We start from the raw sequence: 20308 nt of genomic DNA, 5'->3' as shown, positions 1-20308 counted from the left end.
GCAACTTTCACAGATAACACATGTCAGAAAAGTTGAAATATACATTTCCTCTGAATTAAAAGCTCAGATAAGAAATTTTAATATATTTTTCTCCTTGTGATAAAGTATTAAGTTTATACTCAAATAAATCTGAGTCATGGACTTTTAAAATTATGTACTGTAGTGTTTCCATGATTGTTGTAAAAAGATGTATATTATTCAGTTGAAGATGTTCAATCAGACCTTTAACACCTTTTCACAAAAAAATTTTTTTTTAAATCTAGATAGAGTGCCTCCCCCCTGACAAATGCCCGAGGTCCCACCTAGATATGCCTCTAATTTCAAGTTGACTGGATTTCAATTAATTTATTCAATAAAAAACTCAATGATGCTATACATTTATTTATAGTATCTGCCTGTGTTATTGGTGTTAATGAAAGTTATGTAATTCAGCACAAATGAAATATGGTCATTATTTTTGGCGCAAATGAATTGCTAATTGGGACAAAGCACCAAAAAGGCTTTACCCGTAATCCATTAAATGTAACAAAAATAACTACAAGATTGTAAAAATATCTAAAACAAAACAAGTCTAATAGTATAAAATGTTGTAACAGTATAAAATATGTCATATCCTATATACATATATACAGGTAACATTCATTTTTTGACATTATGAATTCCATTTAAACAATTACTACCATTGGAAACTACATTTCCAACTAACATCAATGTATTACACATGTCATAAATGTAGAAAAAGCTTAAACAGAATAATTCATAGCTCTGTCTTGACCATTTTACATGTTACAATAACAATAATAAATTGAAGCAAGTCATTGTACAATTGTAAAGTAATGTGGTGTATATAATATTCTTCTGAGAAATAGTTTATTTTGACCTTTTATAACACATTTAATGAGCAGCAATTACCAAGTGACTCATTTTACCTAAGAGTTCAATGACAAGAATATTATTCCATTCTCTATTCTGACAAATGTCTTATCTTACATTTAAATTGAAAAGCTAATTATAATATATTGATCAGTTTCAGCATGTGAAACAAGGTTATCATTACAAAGGCATGTTACTTGCTTCAATTTGTTATTCTTTAGTTAAAAATGGTACCAAAAGAGGGCTTTATGACTTTGTACTACTCACCACCTACATAAGTTGTTGAAGGATTTGATTTTCTTCTCAAAATAAATAAACCATTTTCACTAAACAATGCTGCTTTTATTTTAAATAGCATGGTTAAAAAATATTTTTCGATAACAAGATTTAAAAATTTGACAAGGCTACAGTATTTGGTATAAATTACAGCTAGTAACACCGTGCTGGAAATAGTTCTTTGTGCTAATTTGGCCAAATGTGATAGGTGTTAACTTTTGAGACAACAGATGCCAAGTGAAATGAATGTTTTAACTAAACACACACCAGAAACCAGGGGTACTAAGGGCATATAATAAACATAATAAATGTCAATATGTGGTATATCCCCCCCCCCCTTCCCCCCAAAAGAAGACAAAAGTTAATGACACTCAAAATTCAACAAATTTATATGAAAACCGGGAACCACCTAATTGAAGCAAGTCAGGTGGTTGTAAAGATTTAATAATGTCCTTTTCCATGATGAAATACTTTATTTCATCTAAAGCCCAGCTTGCACCTTTTCTTCTAAAAAACTGGCCCCATACACCAGAATCATCTATGTCAGTAACCTGAAAAAGAGGTAAAGACTTCTACTATACTATGAATTGCAAATATCCTAAGTAATCAATTATCAGATTCACTTACAGACAAAACAGATGGACTCCTAGGTAATATAACATTTGTATGAGTTCAGGTGGCATGTGATAAACTATCAACATTAAATTATTTATTTTTATAAAAAAAGTGCCATTTTAATTTTTATCTTAAATTATATCTAACATTAATTAAATATAAATATTTATTGAGATAATATAAAAAAGAGAAAATCATATAAAACTAAACTAAAGAAGAAAGCATGATGAATCAAATACAATTCCTCCCCTTAAATTACATTTCATCTTGTTATGTATCTTTACTTTAAATCCAAAATTGGTAATCTATATACACAAAATTAAGTCACTGTAAGTCATAGTCAGAAAATATTAAAATTTTTGTAAGAGGCTGAGAAACCGTGGAAAGGCGAGGTTTTAACGAGCAGGTAAAGATAAATAAGAATCAAGCACATTGGGAAAAGTGCTATTAAAAGCATGCAAGTTAAATGGTTAAAAACCTTAAATCAAGCAACTAATGAATATATATTAATAGATTTTCAGGTTCTAAAAATACTGAAATGTCTAGTAATTTGTACCAAAAACAGTTTTTATTAAAACTTACAATAGCAGGAAAATCAGTTTTACCATTGGTAACTTTGATGTGTTCTCCAATACAAAGCCTATAAAATAATAAAAGATAAACATTTGGTTATTTTATTTTTTTTTAGTTGTCTATCATGTCTATCTAACATGTCTTATACAGAAATGTTTTTTTTTTAATTCTGTCGAAAAATATAGGCAGATCACCATTACATGTATATCAGCTCGACTGATTTTTCGATATCATTTTTATCACTGAAACAACAAACAATCATTGAAATGTCTTACATTCATAACATAATTTCAGCCTAATATATAAATACAAAATCATAACACAACAACATTAACATGAGTAACATAACAGTTGCTTGATAAACAGCTGCGCCATAAGCGCATGATACGCCCGTCATCTTGTGAAAAAAATATAATAAATGTTTTTGGAATAACACAGTGTTGTACAGAATGTCATGCTAAGTATAGCATGACTCATTCCTTATTCCCGTTCAATAGCAAGTTTATATACTACAAAAATTGCTAACAACATGTTTTACATGTTTTATACGATACCAAAAAACTCATTAAAAAAATCAATAATACAAAAATAAAATAAAGAATCATCACAAAAAAGTTTACGGATCTTAAGATCAACATAACTAACAAGTGTGTAAAGTTTTATGCAATAATCTTAAATAGTTATGAGATATGATGCGACGTGAAAAAACACACCCCCCTTATTTTCAAAAAAAATGTCAATAACTCGAAAATAAAATATTGAATCATCACCAAAAAGTAAACAGATCTTTAGATTAATATAACTAGCAAATGTGTAAAGTTTAAAGCAATAATCATAAATTGTTTTTGAGATACGGCGTGATATGTGGAAAAAACGGTCATTTGTATATCATATGTCACATGACGTAGAAAAAAAGATTGTCTTTACCTCATTATTTGGTTTTTATTCATGTTCTCTTCCTGTTTTTTCCCTCCTTTTCATCATTCTTGTTCTCAGCAACTTTTTTTCCCTCCTTTCCTTCATTCTTGTTCTCTTCCAGTTTTTTCCCACCATTCCTTCATTCTTGTTCTCTGCCTGTTTTTTTCCCTCCTTTCCTTCATTCTTGTTCTCTTCCAGGTTTTTTCCATCTTTTCCATCATTCTTGTTCTCTTCCAGTTTTTTTTCCTCCTTTCCTTCATTCTTGTTCTCTTCCAGGTTTTTTCCCTGCTTTCCTTCATTCTTGCTCTCTTCTGGTTGTTCTTCCTCCTTTCCTTCTTCCTTGTTCTAGAAAATAAAAAGTGTTACATTAAAGTATGTTTAATTTCCGACTGCTTTAATTGGTGTTGCATCTGCCTCCACATATATCCAAACATTACGATTTCTAAGATGTGTAGCATTTTGAAGATTTGGTGCTTTTTAAATGGTTTCTAGGTTAATTCTTTCTTCTATATTAATCTAGTAAAGTATGTAAAGTATGTCAGCAGACCAACATAGCCTTCAATAGTTGCATTGTGATAACTTATAAACTGTTCGACCACTTCTCTTCTATGTTGTTTGTTTTCCAAAATAGAGGTCAAGTTTAATACAATATGTTGTTTGTTTTGCAAAAAAGAGGTCAAGATTAATACATTTATTGATGATTTTCACTTCTACTGTCCAGAAGTAATGGTCCTTGAATAAACCTAAACAAAATCTGGCTGTCTTCTAAGAGCTGTGGTCAACCATCATGTTCATAGTGGAAATATAGACAATGATAGAATTTGAATTGAAATAAAAAATCTTTCTTGCAAAGTATGTCTATAATGTTTTTATTCAGATGATTAGTTTTCAAAATACTTTTTGTAATTTTTGAGAATGTACCGATTTGAAATATATACATATTATTTTGTACAGTTATTTATTAAATATGTTACCTGATCTTCTTCTAGATTAAAACTGCATTCTTTTATCAGAATTGTTGCCTCACTGAAAAAAAAAATGAAAATCAATTTATAACAACCATGACAACTGTTAAATGTTAACCATGTTAACTGTGACATTAAATTCAATGCTTTTTTATTACATGTAGTTTTTTTTTTTTGGGGGGGGGGGGGTCAGGACGGGTGTATATGTTTAATAGTTTCGTGTTTTCAAGGTCCCTTTATAGCTATAATATTTCATTTTGGTATGGCTTTTTCTCAAATGTTGAAGGCTGAAAAGAAATCAATGGCTTCTCATATAAATAGTTTAAGCAATTTTATCAACATTGGTGACCCTCAATCATTTCAAAAGGTAATAAGTTTTATAATATTGTGAAGTACTTTTCTCTGTGGGTATCAATTTCCATGGGTTACCCAGATTACGTTAGTTCCTGAGGTTTCAAATTTTGGAAACTTACTTATAAACTTTAATTTGTGATTTGATCGAACTATGAAAACCACAAATTTGAACACCACGAACAAAAATTCTTTCACAATAGTTCTATTTTTTATCTGCTTACCTTAACAAAGATGAGTCTAGTGGAAGAAGAGGACTTAAGTCATTGAATTCTTCATCATGACTGTCTTCAATTCTGTAAGAGTATAAGATATAAGTATATAAAAAATACATTATCCTATCTTATTATATGATGTACTGTTTATATTTGAATTTCACAACTCATATGTTATGTATGTAACTGCCACAAATAATTTTACAAATGCATCACCTTAATATTTAACTCGTTGAAGAATATTTGAACATCTAGGCTTCATGTACTTATTTACCATTGCTCGTGCTTGTATGTGTATTGTTTATTAATATATATGCTTATGTCAGGCCATATGACCATCGGATATCATCAGAAATTTAATAACATGGCGTCTGGTCTTAAATGCAGACAGAATCTTGATGTATTTCTATGCGTATGTGCATTGTAATACTTTCTTGTGGACTTTTTGTAATTTGGAAAAACCTTTTAGTATATATACTAAATATCGTACGACTGTTTGAGTTGAATGGGTGAACATGAATTTGACAGCTAGTGCCCCTTTTAAAAAGTAATCGTTGTACCCATTGAATGCTTCAAATTTTAAAAAAAATCTCTATTTTGTTAACAATTTCAGTATGTTGACAATCATGACAATGTGTCTGACAATAACAAAAAAAGTACCTTTCAGTTGACACACTGACTGTTGAGCTATGTTGACAGGATACGCTTGAACTAAAAAAAAATGGTTGATACATTATCTTCCTGTTCAATTTAAAAAAAAACATCAATTTTCAAAGTATCGGGAAACATGAAGTTGGTATTTAAAAAATCTGAAAAGTGCTCACACTTTACTTCTCATCACTGTTAAGCTGGTGGCCAAGTATGAAGTCATTCCTCGCATTCATATTGGAGAAGTGTTTGACGAAAAATTTTGAAGTTCATTTTACATATTGACAATTTTCAAAGTATCCGCAAACAGGAAGTTGATTTTTGAAAAATCTGAAACCTGCTCACACGTGAAAACTCATCACTGTTAAGCTGGTGGCCAAGTATGAAGTCATTCCACACATTCAATTTGGAAAAGTGGTTGACAGCAATATTTGTCGAACGAACGAACAAACAAGGTGATTGCAATATAGTCCCCACTCTATAGAGTGCAGGTATAATAATAATGTTGGACCCTTAGGAATTTTGATATGGACTAATTTGAAGACCGAGCCCTAAATAAAAAAATCTAAATGAACAGTTAGATTCAGCATATCGTAGAACCCAAATAATTGAGTTTTTGATGAAATCAAACAATGTTTATTTTTTTGTAATTTAAGAATGGAAGCTTTATATTCCCAAGATTCAAATTTCATACTTACAATTCATTGATAAACAGCTGCTTCCTGGGTTTCTTTGTTATTGGTCTGAATAAGAAAAAGTATTTTCATTTTTTTATTTGCTAATGTATTTATCAATTAAATTGAAATTCAAGGTTGAAAGGTATTAAATTTCCTGTTTAAGTTTTGTTGTGGTAATTTTGGGGCCCTTTCTATCTTGCTGTTTGGTGTGAGCCAGCGCTCTGTGTTGAAGGCCGTACTTTGACCTTTGTTAACTTTAATTACATTGTGACTTGGATGGAGAATGGTCTCAATGGCGCTCATTTCACATCTTCTTATTTACATACAACAAGCTACCTATGCTAAGCTATGTCACAAAAGAATTTATATTCAAATGTACAGAATTTAAAAACATTGACAAAATGGTATTTTTGTTCAATGAAAGTGCCAACCAGATACATGATTTAGGAGAGGAGTTGCCTTTTCCTTAATCTAGTTAAAACATTCTTTAAAGCTGTACTGTAACTTTGTCATTACCTTATTTCTTCTTCATTGTCATCATTCATGGCATTACCACTTTCATCTTTATCCGAGTCAGAACTGCTGAAAAAAAAAGCAAATATAAAATGGAACTATTGAGTCGTATATATAACATGTATAATATTAATAGTTCTTGAGAAATGAAACTTGCGAATGGTGAAACTAAGAAATATGTAGAGAGAATATTTTCCATCCAAATTTTCAATTACTTTATCTATCTTTCATGTCTTCAGGCAATATATACCAGTGCTATGACAAGTCATTTAATACGGAATGAACATTCTTAATTTTATATTTGTTGTTTTCAAGTTTTCTCTCAATTTTCAGTTGTTTAAATGAAAAGCTTTCAAATTAAGTATATAAAATATATTTTTGATTATTGTTGACAGTGTTTGTACCTCTCTTGCTTTCTCTTTCTCCCTCTCCCTCTTCCCTTTGCGCCTCCTGCACCCCTCCCTCTTCCTCCTCTTCCAACATGTCCAATAGTAGATCTAATAAAAAAAAAGCATTCTCATTTTCATTTGCCAAGGTATTTATCAATAAAATTAAATTTCAAATTGTTAGAAAGATATAAAATTTCCTGTTGTTTTGCTGTGGTCATTTTTGGGCCCTTTGTGGCTAGCTATTTCGTGTGAGCCCGTGTTCAGTGTTGAAGACCGTACTTTGACGTATAATTGCTAACTGTAAATACATTGAGAGTTGGAAAGAGAGTTGCCTCATTGGCTCTCATATCACATCTTATTTATATTCAAATGTACCAAATTTAAAAACATTGACCAGATGGTATTTTTGTTCAATGAAAGTGCCAACCAGATACATGAATTAGGAGAGGAGTTGCCTTTTTCTTAATCTAGTTAAAACATTCTTTATAGGTGTAGTGTAACTTTGTCATTACCTTATTTCTTCTTCATTGTCATCATTCATGTCATTACCACTTTCATCTTTATCCGAGTCAGAACTGCTGAAAAAAAAGCAAATTTAAAAAGGAACTTTTGAGTCATATATATGATATTAATAGTTCTTGAGAAATAAAACTTGCAAATGGTGAAACTATGAAAAATGTAGAGAGAATATTTTTCATCCAAATTTTTAATTACTTTTTCTGTCTTTCATGTCTTCAGGCAATATATACCAGTGCTATGACAAGTCATTTAATAAGGAATGAACATTCTTAATTTTCTATTTGTTGTTTTCAATTTTCTCTCAATTTTCAGTTGTTTAAATGAAAAGCTTTCAAATTAAGTATATAAAATATATTTTTGATTATTGTTGACAGTGTTTGTACCTCTCTTGCTATCTCTTTCTCCCTCTCCCTCTTCCCTTTGCGCCTCCTGCACCCCTCCCTCTTCCTCCTCTTCCAACATGTCCAATAGTAGATCTAATAAAAAAAAAAGCATTCTTATTTTCATTTGCCAAGGTATTTATCAATAAAATTAAATTTCAAATTGTTAGAAAGATATAAAATTTCCTGTTGTTTTGCTCTGGTCATTTTTAGGCCCTTTGTGGCTAGCTATTTGGTGTGAGCCCGTGTTCAGTGTTAAGGCCGTACTTTGACATATAATTGCTAACTGTAAATACATTGTGAGTTGGAAAGAGAGTTGCCTCATTGGCTCTCATATCACTGTGAGTTGGAAAGAGAGTTGCCTCATTGGCTCTCATATCACTGTGAGTTGGAAAGAAAGTTGCCTCATTGGCTCTCATATCACATCTTATTTATATTCAAATGTACCAAATTTAAAAACATTGACAAAATGGTATTTTTGTTCAATGAAAGTGCCAACCAGATACATGATTTAGGAGAGGAGTTGCCTTTTTCTTAATCTAGTTAAAATTTTCTTTATAGCTGTAGTGTAACTTTGTCATTACCTTATTTCTTCTTCATTGTCATCATTCATGTCATTACCACTTTCATCTTTATCCGAGTCAGAACTGCTGAAAAAAAATCAAATATAAAAGGGAACTTTTGAGTCATATATATAATATTAATAGTTCTTGAGAAATGAATCTTGCAAATGATGAAACTATGAAAAATGTAGAGAATATTTTCCAGCCAAATTTTTAATTACTTTATCTATCTTTCATGTCTTCAGGAAATATATACCAGTGCTATGACAAGTCATTTAATAAGGAATGAAAATTCTTAATTTTCTATTTGTTGTTTTCAAGTTTTCTCTCAATTTTCAGTTGTTTAAATGAAAAGCTTTCAAATTAAGTATATAAAACATATTTTTGATTATTGTTGACAGTGTTTGTACCTCTCTTGATTTCTCTTTCTCCCTCTCCCTCTTCCCTTTGCGCCTCCTGTACCCTCCCTCTTCCTCCTCTTCCAACATGTCCAATAGTAGGGCTAATAATAAAAGAAAACATTCTTATTTTCATTTGCCAAGGTATTTATCAATAAAATTAAATTTCAAATTGTAAGAAAGATATAAAATTTCCCTGTTGTTGTTTTGCTCTGGTCATTTTGGGGCCGTTTGTGGCCAGCTATTTGGTGTGAGCCCGTGCTCAGTGTTGAAGACTGTACTTTGACGTATAATTGCTAACTGTAAATACATGTACTTGTTTCTTGGAAAGAGAGTTGCCTCATTGGCTCTCATATCACATCTTATTTATATTCATATGTACCAAATTTAAAAACTGACAAAATGGTATTTATGTTCAATGAAAGTGCCAGCCAGATTCATGATTTTGGAGAGGAGTTGCCTTTTCCTTAATCTAGTTAAAACATTCTTTATAGCTGTAGTGTAATTATGCATTACCTTATTTATGCGGTAAATATAATTAGCTAAAAAAAAATTAGAATGAAACATTTGCATTTAGATTTATTGAAATTCTTACCTTTCAAATAACTTTTTAAATTTTTGAATTTTTGCTGGTCCTGGTTTATATCTGAAACATCATACAAAAAAGGATTTAAATAAAATTTAACCAAAAAAACTAAAGGTTCAAGAAATTCTATAATTATTTGAATGATTTCTATTACATGCATAATCAAGACTTAAATGGGAGTCTTTAATGGAAGTTACAACAAGTTTCAACAGAAGAGTGATGAACAACAGCAATTAATACTCGTCAAAGGTACTAGGCTTTTACTTTTTTTACGCCAGACATGCGTTTCGTCTATACAAAACTTATCAGTGACACTTTAATCCAAATAATTGCAATGTTAAATAAAGTGGAAAGTTGAGCATATTGATGACCCAAATTAGAGTATTTTAGAGTTTAAACAAGAAATATTTCTGTGCTTTATTATTGATGTGTAACAGCAAATTATTTCAATTCCTTACAATATTTTGGACATGCTAGAAATCAATTATTCAAACAAATCAACATAACAATCTACAACCTCAAAATAATGTTTATTAAATGAAGGATAACTTTTACTTACACATTAACTTCATCTGGAGCTATCCTGATCGGCAAATTGTCTAGTTGGTCCTTTTGTCTTTCAGCAAGGGTCTTGGCACTACCCCTGCTGAAACTGAAAGGGTCTTTCCCTGGTGTTAAAAATTCTACTTTAGTATCTTTCTCCACCTCCGGCATGGATTGTTCCTTTCTATTAGCATACGGGGGATAGTCTGTGAGAACTTCACCATTTATAAACCTCTCCCGGAGCTCCCCATAACCAAAACATCTGTATAGATGTGTTCCCCGTTTCCTTATAATGAATAGAGTGTCAACAGGTTCGTAAACCTGCTCTTTTTCCAACTTCATAGCAATTTTTTTAATTTCAACATTATCCTAGATTTGGAAGCATTTAACGCACTAATCCTGCAAGTAAATTTGTCCTTTTTGTCTGAATATGTCTTAAGCACCCCTGGTTTCTCTTTTCTGTGTCTAATATTCTGGGTCCTGGTTTCTGAAACTGAAATCAAGAGAATAATAAAGAAACGAACATGAAAAAGCAATAATCAACATCACTCATAGCTTAAACACTGATGATCAACATCACTCATAGCTTAAACACTGATGATCAACATCACTCATAGCTTAAACACTGATGATCAACATCACTCATAGCTTAAACACTGATGATCAACATCACTCATAGCTTAAACACTGATGATCAACATCACTCATAGCTTAAACACTGATGATCAACATCACTCATAGCTTTAACACTGATGATCAACATCACTCATAGCTTAAACACTGATGATCAACATCACTCATAGCTTAAACACTGATGATCAACATCACTCATAGCTTAAACACTGATGAAAAAAAAAATATGTTTAATTAACAGGGTTTGATTATCTGCTGCTATCAGATTTGCCTCTTTTTCATAGATAACAAAATGTATATGTGACATCAGAACTACTTTCACCTGCTTCAGGATTGACGAAGACAGCCGCACAGATGAAAAACAATATAATTTAACCCTTTTTTATCATAAGCGTAACATAAAAGTGAATTTAGATTATTTGCATTTAGTATAAACAATCATGCTGCATATTCCATTTAAAGATAGCAGTGTCAATGTGTAAAGCATTACAATTTAAAAATTTTAATTATGAAAGTGATTTTTTTTAGTGTTATTTTTGTTCATCTTTAAAACTTAATAGCTATGAATGTGGGAGTGCAGGAATTCACTTGAATTTTCCTTTCTGTATAAATATATATATTTAGCACTTTAGTCTGTATAAAATCACATGCAAACCATGCACAAAAAAGTAGATCACTGCCCACATTCATGTTTATGGAAAATCTCAGATTAAAATACCTTGCTTGCAAATTAATGCGTAGTTTTCGCTGGATCACCAGCAAAAATATCAACATTACAATAAGGAAAATACACATGCTTGCCAATTGCAGTGAAAAATAGGAATCTTCATTCCACATGCGATCTAAAACAGAATAATGTTTAATGGTTTAGACAGGTTTCACTCTATACACACATGCACATTTTTTAGTTGAATATGAAAAATTACTTTTGTGGGCCTGAAAATAAGGTCTAAGACAATGTCAGATGTAGGAATAAAGCATGCAAATATATATAACAATATCACAAAATCATAATTTTTTAGTTGTTCATCAATTCAAATTAAATTTTAATTGTTTTTAAATGAAGAACAGGAAAAAAGCACATTTATTGTCCATATGATGAACAAATGACATGCATGATATGTATGATGCTCAAAACGATTTTGTTAAATTATGGGTAAACGGGTACAATATTACAAATCTAATTCACAGTCAAGCGGCATTCATTTTCAAAATAATGAAGAATAAAGATATATAATCATGCATTGCAGCCACACTTTTATGGTTGTATATGATGCCAAAATACATGAAATATATCATGCATTATTTAAAAAGAAATGAATAAGTTCTTTGATGGTCATATTGCTGGTACTATATAATTTCTCTCTCTCAAAAGGTGTGACTGGAACAGGATGTCGAATATGAAATGCTCGGGTTGTAAGGGTAAACCTAGAAATTCTGTTTTTATAATATGAATTCTTTTTCCCAATGCGGCCTGTGTGCATCCTATCAACCCTTCATCAAGAGCCATACCAGAAATAGAAGTGTGGTCTGTTGGTTTACCTAAGTAATTGGATTTCCTTAAGAGAACTCTAAAAGCAAGAACAGCATCATCAATACCCAAAGAGTGTGTACCACTTTTTGATGAAGATAATCCTAATACACTGAGTGAGCGGTCTTTGATATTCTCCAGTAGGGTGTTATTTCTACATACAGTCTGCCAAATTTCATCAGTGGGAACACCTTTTGGTATCCATGATTTCAGCTGCTTATTCTTTTCTTCAAGAACGAAGTCAAAATCTTCTCCTAGGGAATAATTGCCGCTAGTTGTTATTGATGAGTAATCATCATACAGCTGTCTAACATCTTCTGGCATCATTTTGTATTGAATGGCATCATACAGTTCAATAATTTGGTACTTAGGGTGCTGCCTTCCATGAAACAACTCTTTTGTCATGTACATTGAACTCCTCAATAATGATGCATTGTTCCTACGTGTAGCCATTCGAAGATTAATTATTCCTTGGGAGTATTTACCAACTTGATCAATTAAATATGTTAGGTTAGGATACTCCTTAGAACTATAAAATCTAGAATTAAAACCTAGAAAGCCCTTAGCAGAAGGTGTTGATTTCAGCAGTAAGCAATGGCGTACATATGGTAAAACCAGTTCTTGTAGACTTCCAAGATGGAAAATGAGAAGGAGACGCCAACTCTTATGGTGGTCTTTGCATCTCTTTGCAAATAGTTTAGATGCATCCGACACAAACCCCATCTCCTCACACATTGCTTCAAGAAATGGTACCCAGTTCAGCTCAAAGAAAGACTTTATCAGATTCATCTCATAATGTCCAAGACCAATCTTGAGGTATAACCAATCAAACTCAAAGACATATTTTCTCTGCTCATCAGGATGAGACTGATTAGCATGTTTGTTATATTCTTCAAGTGTTAAAAAGGATTTGTTGCAATCAGCAAATACACAAATACCTGCTTCTTGCTTTAACTTCCTAATGATCATATATGGAAGGCCATCACAACAGATAAAAGTCCAATGTCGTTTTCTACCACCATATCGAAGTATGTCATTCTCTGCTCCAATCTTTCGTAAGACTCTAGCAACTGACAAACTGCTATTAGGGTTGCAAAATACAGGATCGGTCAAAAACAACTCATGCTTTCCTTGATGATTTGATGTTACATGGTCAAACTGAGAAAATTCTGAATGTACTTCAGTCGTATCTTTCATGTCTGTCTTTTCTTTATCATGCTCAAAAACAATCTTCTGTATCATTTCTTTCTTTGGTTGAGTTGATTTTTTATCTTTTTGTATTGCTTTAACTTCTTTGATACCCTCTCTTTCCCCACAGCCAATGCAAACTCGTTTCAGTTTTTCATTTAATGTTTGACAATTTTTGCAAGTTATGTCATTTTCCTTGTTAAAATTCTTCTTAACTAAATCGTCTATAGAATCTGTAAAATCTTCACCATTCTCTTTTTGATCCTTTAAAAACAATTTGTATGGCATGGTTAATATGGTGATACAACTGTTCATTGTGTTCGGTTTCCATTCTTATGTAGTCTTCACCATCCTGATCAATTATGTCTGAAATGATAGACTTCAATTTGTCATTCTCCTGTGTCTTTTTCAATTGTTCCCTCCTCAGTTTGATCAATATCTCTTAATGGCTTCATTATCATTTCTGGTTTTAGGTCTGGTTTACATTGCATATTTTCTTTGGAGAGCAATTGGACATATCCTTTGTTTGTAATAATAGATACTGAAACCTTATTTCGTGGCTTTATTGAATATGTCTTACCAATGACTTGTTCATTATCAAAGTCATTCATCAAATCACAGGCTGGAATTACTGGTAGTTGACTTCCTTGGTACTTCAACCAATTTGCAATTGTCTTGTAATGACCAGAAGGATTTGTGTTACCAATCATATCAACGACTACTTTACTTCCTGTGAATGCATATGCTGATATACTCATTAAAATGGAAACTGGTGATATAAGTTTCTTATTACTTAAAGCATACAATTGCTCCAATGCACGTGAAACCAAAAGAAGATCAGTAGAGAATAACTTTTCAAGATCAACAGGAACGCTATCTGAAATTTCATTTCCAAGAATACCTAACAAATATGACAAAACACTCCCATTACGATGATTTAACCATTTCAATATGCTGAAATTTGACATAGCAACCATGTCTTTATAAAGCAGTGAAAATGAATCTGCGTCTTCAGAAATATTCCTCTGTTGTTTCCTGCCTATGCAGTTGCATAATACAGACATTGTTTCCGGAGGCAGCATGTCCAAGAATTTAAAAAGCAGACTTTCAATTTGACTTTTCGGTGCATTTAAAATTAGAACTTTAAATTCTTCCATCAAACTATCTGCATCCATGGTTGGTGATATTTTTTTCTGTTCAGATATGTTGCTGCCAATATTTTCCTCTTGTACACCCCCCTCTGTCAGGTCAATCAAATAATTGCCAATAGGTTCTTCTACCTAAGGCACTTTTGATTTAAAAGTGGATTGATCAAAATGACCTTTCATTTCAGATGCACTGTCTACACTGCTGAGTTGATTATCATTTGTTGTGGTTTTCTTATCATTTTCAGCACCAATAAAGGGTAAGTTTTCCACTCTGACTAAATTGCTTGAAGTTATCTGTTCTATTGTTAAATTTGATTCTGGAGGTTCAAATAATTTCAAATCACTCTGTAAACTCCATTCTTGAGACGATTCATCAGATATATGGGTATGTTTTTTTGTTTGTCCTGTTACTGTTATTAGTTGGTCTGGACTCTTACTGCTTGAAGGGGACATCCTTGTTTCTTCTGGTATCAAAGATAAGGTTTTCGGCACTGTTGGTACATCAGCAGCTAGGTCAAATGTTTCAACATCTGTGCAATAACTTTCATTCTGAGATATAGCACCAGGTACAATGGTCTTTTCGTCAACCTAAGCATCATTATTTGTCTGACCTGACTGTTGCACTGCTGTACTGTTTGTTATGTCTTCAATTTTGTTACATGTTGTTTTTATCCTGGTTTCTACTGGATCAGACAAAGCATCATCTGTCTTCCGTTTTTTTGGACGACCTCTTTTTTGGAGTTTTTCTTGGACTGCATAGTTCACATTCTTCAGAATGTGGTACAAACGTTTTAGGACTTAAATTAGGTTAAGGAATACTAACTTTTGTGTCTCTATATCTATACAAATTGCGAGAACAATTGTTACAAATGAATTGTTGATGAACTTGTTCACATTCATTTTTAACATCTATTTTCATTAAAACAAAGATTTCTTCTGCAAAATTGATTTTTTGGTATCGTTTTCTTTGGTTTATGCTTCCATTACATAGGCGACAGATATCTTTCAATATGTTCATGTGCTATTTGTTAAAAGCAGACATTGCAAATGTTTCTTAGTGGTGGCTAATGTAACAAATTGTCATTATGCTCAGCAAGAAGTGATAAGAAAGCAGATTCAGGAAAGTCATCTGAAAACAAAGTGGTAAACATACATGGCATCAGGACATGAAGGACATCACATTATAAACTGCACAATTTCAAGGATTGTTAAAAAAATACTAAAACGATGCTAACAAGAAATGATTGTAACAGGATGCTGTTTCGAAGTCTCCTAAACGAAGCTCCCACAATTCGTAATTCCCATTAGTGATGCCTGGGGACTAACCCTGTATATCATTCAAATCATCTTGGCATGACAACCCAAAATATATATGGTTTAGGGGTGGGGATATCGACCATTTACAAGATACTAGAACATTGGGGGTGGGGGGAACCCCTGGGGACTGACCGTATAAGTCTTTCAAATGTTCGAGACATGATGAACAGGCATATATATGGTTTAGGGGTGGGAATCTCAACAATTTACAAGATATTAGAACTTTCTAAAATGGCAGGGGGTCGGGATGACCCCTGGGGACTAACCCTATATATCATTCAAACCATCTTGGTATGACAAACCAGAATATATATGGTTTAGGGGTGGGGATCTTGACCACTTACAAGATATTATAACTTTCTTAAAAGGCAGGGGGTGGGGGTGACCTCTGGGGACTAACCCTGTATATCATTCAAACCATCTTCGCATGACAAACCAGAATATATAGGTTTAGGGGTGGGGATCTTGACCACTTACAAGATATTAGGACATTCTTAAATGGCAGGGGGTGGGGTGACCCCTGGGGACTAACCCTGTATATCATTCAAACCATCTTCGCATGACAAACCAGAATATATATGGTTTAGGGGTGGGGATCTTGACCACTTACAAGATATTAGAACTTTCTTAAATGGCAGGGGGTGGGGGTGACCCCTGGGGACTAACACTGTATTTCATTTGATGTGCTTTATCATGACAAACCAGAATATATATGGTTTAGGGGTGGGGATCTTGACCACTTACAAGATATTATAACTTTCTTAAATGGTAGGGGGTGGGGGTGACCCCTGTATTTCATTTGATGTGCTTTATCATGACAAACCAGAATATATATGGTTTAGGGGTGGGGATCTTGACCACTTACAAGATATTATAACTTTCTTAAATGGTAGGGGGTGGGGGTGACCCCAGTATTTCATTTGATGTGCTTTATCATGACAAACCAGAATATATATGGTTTAGGGGTGGGGATCTCGACCATTTACAAGATATTAGAATTTTCTCAAATGGCGGGGGTCGGGATGACCCCTGGGGACTAACCCTGTATATCATTCAAACCAGCTTAGCATGACAAACCAGAATATATATGGTTTAGGGGTGGGGATTTCGACCATTTACAAGATATTAGAACTTTTTTAAATGGCAGGGGGTGGGGGTGACCCCTGGGGACTAACCCTGTATTTCATTTAATGTGCTTTATCATTTAGAACATTTTCAATTAAAAAGATTGTGTCTATCACAAACGGTTTTCAATTTATAATCATTTGAAAATTAAAAAAAATAAAATCCCATAGGGTTCTATAGTAAAACCCTCCTTTCTTTTTGCCCCTCAAAGTACCCCTTTATAAACCCCATTGCACAAACAAAACCCTGATTGCACCACTAGACATGTTAGTGTAACATATTGTGAAACCCTAAGTTAATCTGACAAGTGGTTTTGGAGAACGGGTGCGGACAAGTTCAAATTTAAAAGCGGCGGAAGAAGAAGAAGAAGAAGAAGAAGAAGAAGAAGAAGAAGAAGAAGAAGAAGAAGAAGAAGAAGAAGAAGAAGAAGAAGAAGAAGAAGAAGAAGAAGTGAGCTAAACCAATAAGTCTTCCCAAACGAAGAGACTTAAAAATATTTATTCTGAAAATGGACGCCACTCTACACTTCGAAACACTGAGATGAACTAAAAGTAAAAAAATATACAAGACTAACAAAACCTATAGGTTCCTGACTTAGGACAGGCCCAAATGCTTTACAAGACCCGAAATCATAAATGATAGGACCAGCTTAGCAGAGGAAACAGAATAAACTGCTTCGCTGAGCGCAGCTGGATACACCAGCAGAGGTCCAACCCTGAACAGTTGGGGCAATAATGGACACAATATTCAAGCTTGATACACACCGTGTATCATCAGTACAGCGGATATAGGTACTAACCAAGCGGGCGTGATCGATTTTGACCTTACACGGTAACGAAAATCTTTGTTTTGTTCACATAATATCAATGTGTACTTCAATCTAAACATAATTGTTGTTTTAAGAAATGATTTGGTCGTAGGTTGATGATTGGAGATATCTCATTATTTTCCCAAAACAAGAACGATTACTAAAAACATGTACAAATACTTGTCAAAGAAGTTGGCACTCGTCTCATCCGATATAATTCTATTTTCATTGCAACTCTTTTTCTGGTAGAAGGCAACTGTGTGTGTTTAATAGGTATAGGTGTTTCAATAATTGGCATTGAAATCTTTCATGCATATGTTTTTTTCGCTATTTTATTACAAAAAGAAGCGTTGTGTACGGTGTTTAGCTGACCACATAAATCCTTCTGTACGGTGCATAGTTAAGTTGCTGTACACCGTACACAAAAACTAAATTTTCATACTCGTTTATTACCCAAAAAGTTTCAAGGAATGGGTTATCACAGGTAGGTTTATGATTGGTAACTATTACTTTTGCCATGTATTAGCTTTCTTTCATATAAAACATGTAAATGTCTCGACAATTGTATCGAAATTAAAAGTTGGTGTTGACATTCACAACTATTTGCGCATTAACAAGTTAATTGTTCTTATTAGAATATCAAAGTTGTCTTATAAATAGGAAAAAATCGATGTGAAAATTATTTTGGAGCAGGAATTTCAGATGTTGAGAAATGTGCACTGAATGTTGATAAAACAAAACAAAGATTTTCGTTTCTGTGTCAGCTCAAAATCGATCATGCCCACTTGGTAAGTACCTATATCCGCTGTACGATGATACACGGTGATACAGGTCTGAATTATGATTGTAATTGAATATTTGTAAAATCTTAAATTTATAAAATACTAAAGGGAGCTTACATCAACAGATATAAATGATTCACCAATTTTCATGAGAACTGCTGAAAGCATTTTTGAGTTATTGTCCAAAAACTGGAAAATCCCCCCTTTTTTAATGAATAAAACCTCATAACTCAGAAATGTAAAATCTAAAATTTATAAAATACTAAAGGGAGCTTACATCAACAGATATAAACAATTCACCAAAGTTTCATGAGAACTGCTGAAAGCTTTTTTTAGTTATTGTCTGAAAACCGGAAAATCCCCCTTTTTTATGAATAAAACCATATAACTCCGAAACGTAAAATCTAAAATTTATAAAAATCGATACGGAGCTCATGTCAAAAGATATAAACAATTCACCAAAATTTCTTGCAAGTTGGTGAAAGCATTCTTGAGTTCTTGTTTGAAAACTGGAAAATCCCCCCTTTTTAATACACCTTATCGCTATTCCCGCTTAACCCAAGAATCTGTCCCGCTTGAACTTTTGACGTCATACAACAATCACTTTTCCATTGTTGCGTCAGATATTTTCTATTATGACGTCAAAATTTTACGGGAAATTTTGTGATGTCCAGTAATGGCGGACAAATAGCGATAAGGTGTATGAATAAAACCCCAAAACTCTGAAATGGTAAATCTGAAATTTATAAAAAAAACGAAAGGGAGCTCACGTCAATAGACATAAACAATTAACCAAAGTTTCATGCATAAGGGTTTTTGAGTTACTGTCCGACATGTTGATGACGGACGGACAGACGTACAACGGTAAACGATAATACGTCCCGTAAACGGGCATATAAAAACAATTTGGCATCTTACTAAACTTGTTATTGTCCAGAAACCAAAGGTCTTCAGATGAGGACTTGATAGTATGGTATGAACGCCAATCTTTCTTGTACAAAGCAGGGTCATAAATAATCTCTCAATATCATGACCAGTACTGAATATGAAACTGGACATAAAAAAAAAACATCACCCCATATATTAAAACCTATAGACCGTCCATCCATTTATTTTAACTTACCATCTGCATTGTCTTGTTCCTGCATGTTTTTCACTTATTCTAAAATTGAAAATAACAAGATTATACCACAATATCTTTAAGGTTTATCATTTAAATGTTAATTTTTTTTCTTAAATTGTGTTATATTAATATTACAATAAATAATGACATTGTGTTCAATTAATTTTTGTTTACTCAATACTTATATATTCTTAAGGCAGTATGGAAATTTTCCCTTCATGTGACTTATTATCAATATGAAGATGTGGTATCAATATAGAAAATGTAGAATATACCCCAGATCAACATGAAATTTCAAACCCAATGCACTTTAATATAGAGAAAACAAAATACTTATTCTTAAATAAGTCGAGACAGTATTGTTATTTTCTCTTCATACGACTTGTCTATAAAATCATGACCCATATTTTTGAAACATCCCCATATATATACCAATTAATTAGGATGTTGACCCACCCCTTTTTACCAGCATAATATTTTTACTTGTTTAAGTAAAAAAAAAAAACTCAATACTCATTCTTAAATTAGTTCAGACATTATTGAAATTTCCCTTCATATAACTTGTCTATTTCAGTTCACCTGATCAAAGATATGCAATTTCAGAAAAATGATATATATAAAAAAAGAAGATATGGCATGATTGCCAATGAG

General features: G+C 32.6%; 1 protein-coding gene and 1 long non-coding RNA gene across 2 annotated transcripts; both read right to left on the bottom strand.

Moving 5' to 3' along the window:
- Nucleotides 1–275: 275 nt before the first annotated feature.
- LOC127721440 (myb-like protein X) lies at nucleotides 276–8973 on the bottom strand. Its single transcript, XM_052228170.1, has 11 exons — nucleotides 8886–8973; nucleotides 7526–7591; nucleotides 7029–7121; nucleotides 6628–6693; nucleotides 6133–6177; nucleotides 5447–5497; nucleotides 4796–4867; nucleotides 4230–4281; nucleotides 3265–3600; nucleotides 2347–2404; nucleotides 276–1700 (listed from the first exon to the last, which is right to left on the bottom strand). The coding sequence occupies exons 2-9, from the start codon at nucleotides 7552–7554 to the stop codon at nucleotides 3280–3282; spliced, it is 729 nt and encodes a 242-aa protein (XP_052084130.1). The 5' UTR covers nucleotides 7555–7591; nucleotides 8886–8973; the 3' UTR covers nucleotides 276–1700; nucleotides 2347–2404; nucleotides 3265–3279.
- Nucleotides 8974–10024: 1051 nt separating this feature from the next.
- Nucleotides 10025–19745, bottom strand: LOC127721439 (uncharacterized). Its single transcript, XR_007991255.1, has 3 exons — nucleotides 19658–19745; nucleotides 11354–11477; nucleotides 10025–10495 (listed from the first exon to the last, which is right to left on the bottom strand). It is a non-coding gene; the product is annotated as an uncharacterized LOC127721439 (long non-coding RNA).
- Nucleotides 19746–20308: the final 563 nt, after the last annotated feature.

Source organism: Mytilus californianus, unplaced genomic scaffold, assembly GCF_021869535.1.
Source record: "Mytilus californianus isolate M0D057914Y unplaced genomic scaffold, xbMytCali1.0.p SCAF_12, whole genome shotgun sequence".
Lineage (NCBI taxonomy): Eukaryota > Metazoa > Mollusca > Bivalvia > Mytilida > Mytilidae > Mytilus > Mytilus californianus.
The sequence above is the reverse complement of the archived record's forward strand: the minus strand, read 5'-3'. Positions and strand labels throughout refer to the sequence as shown.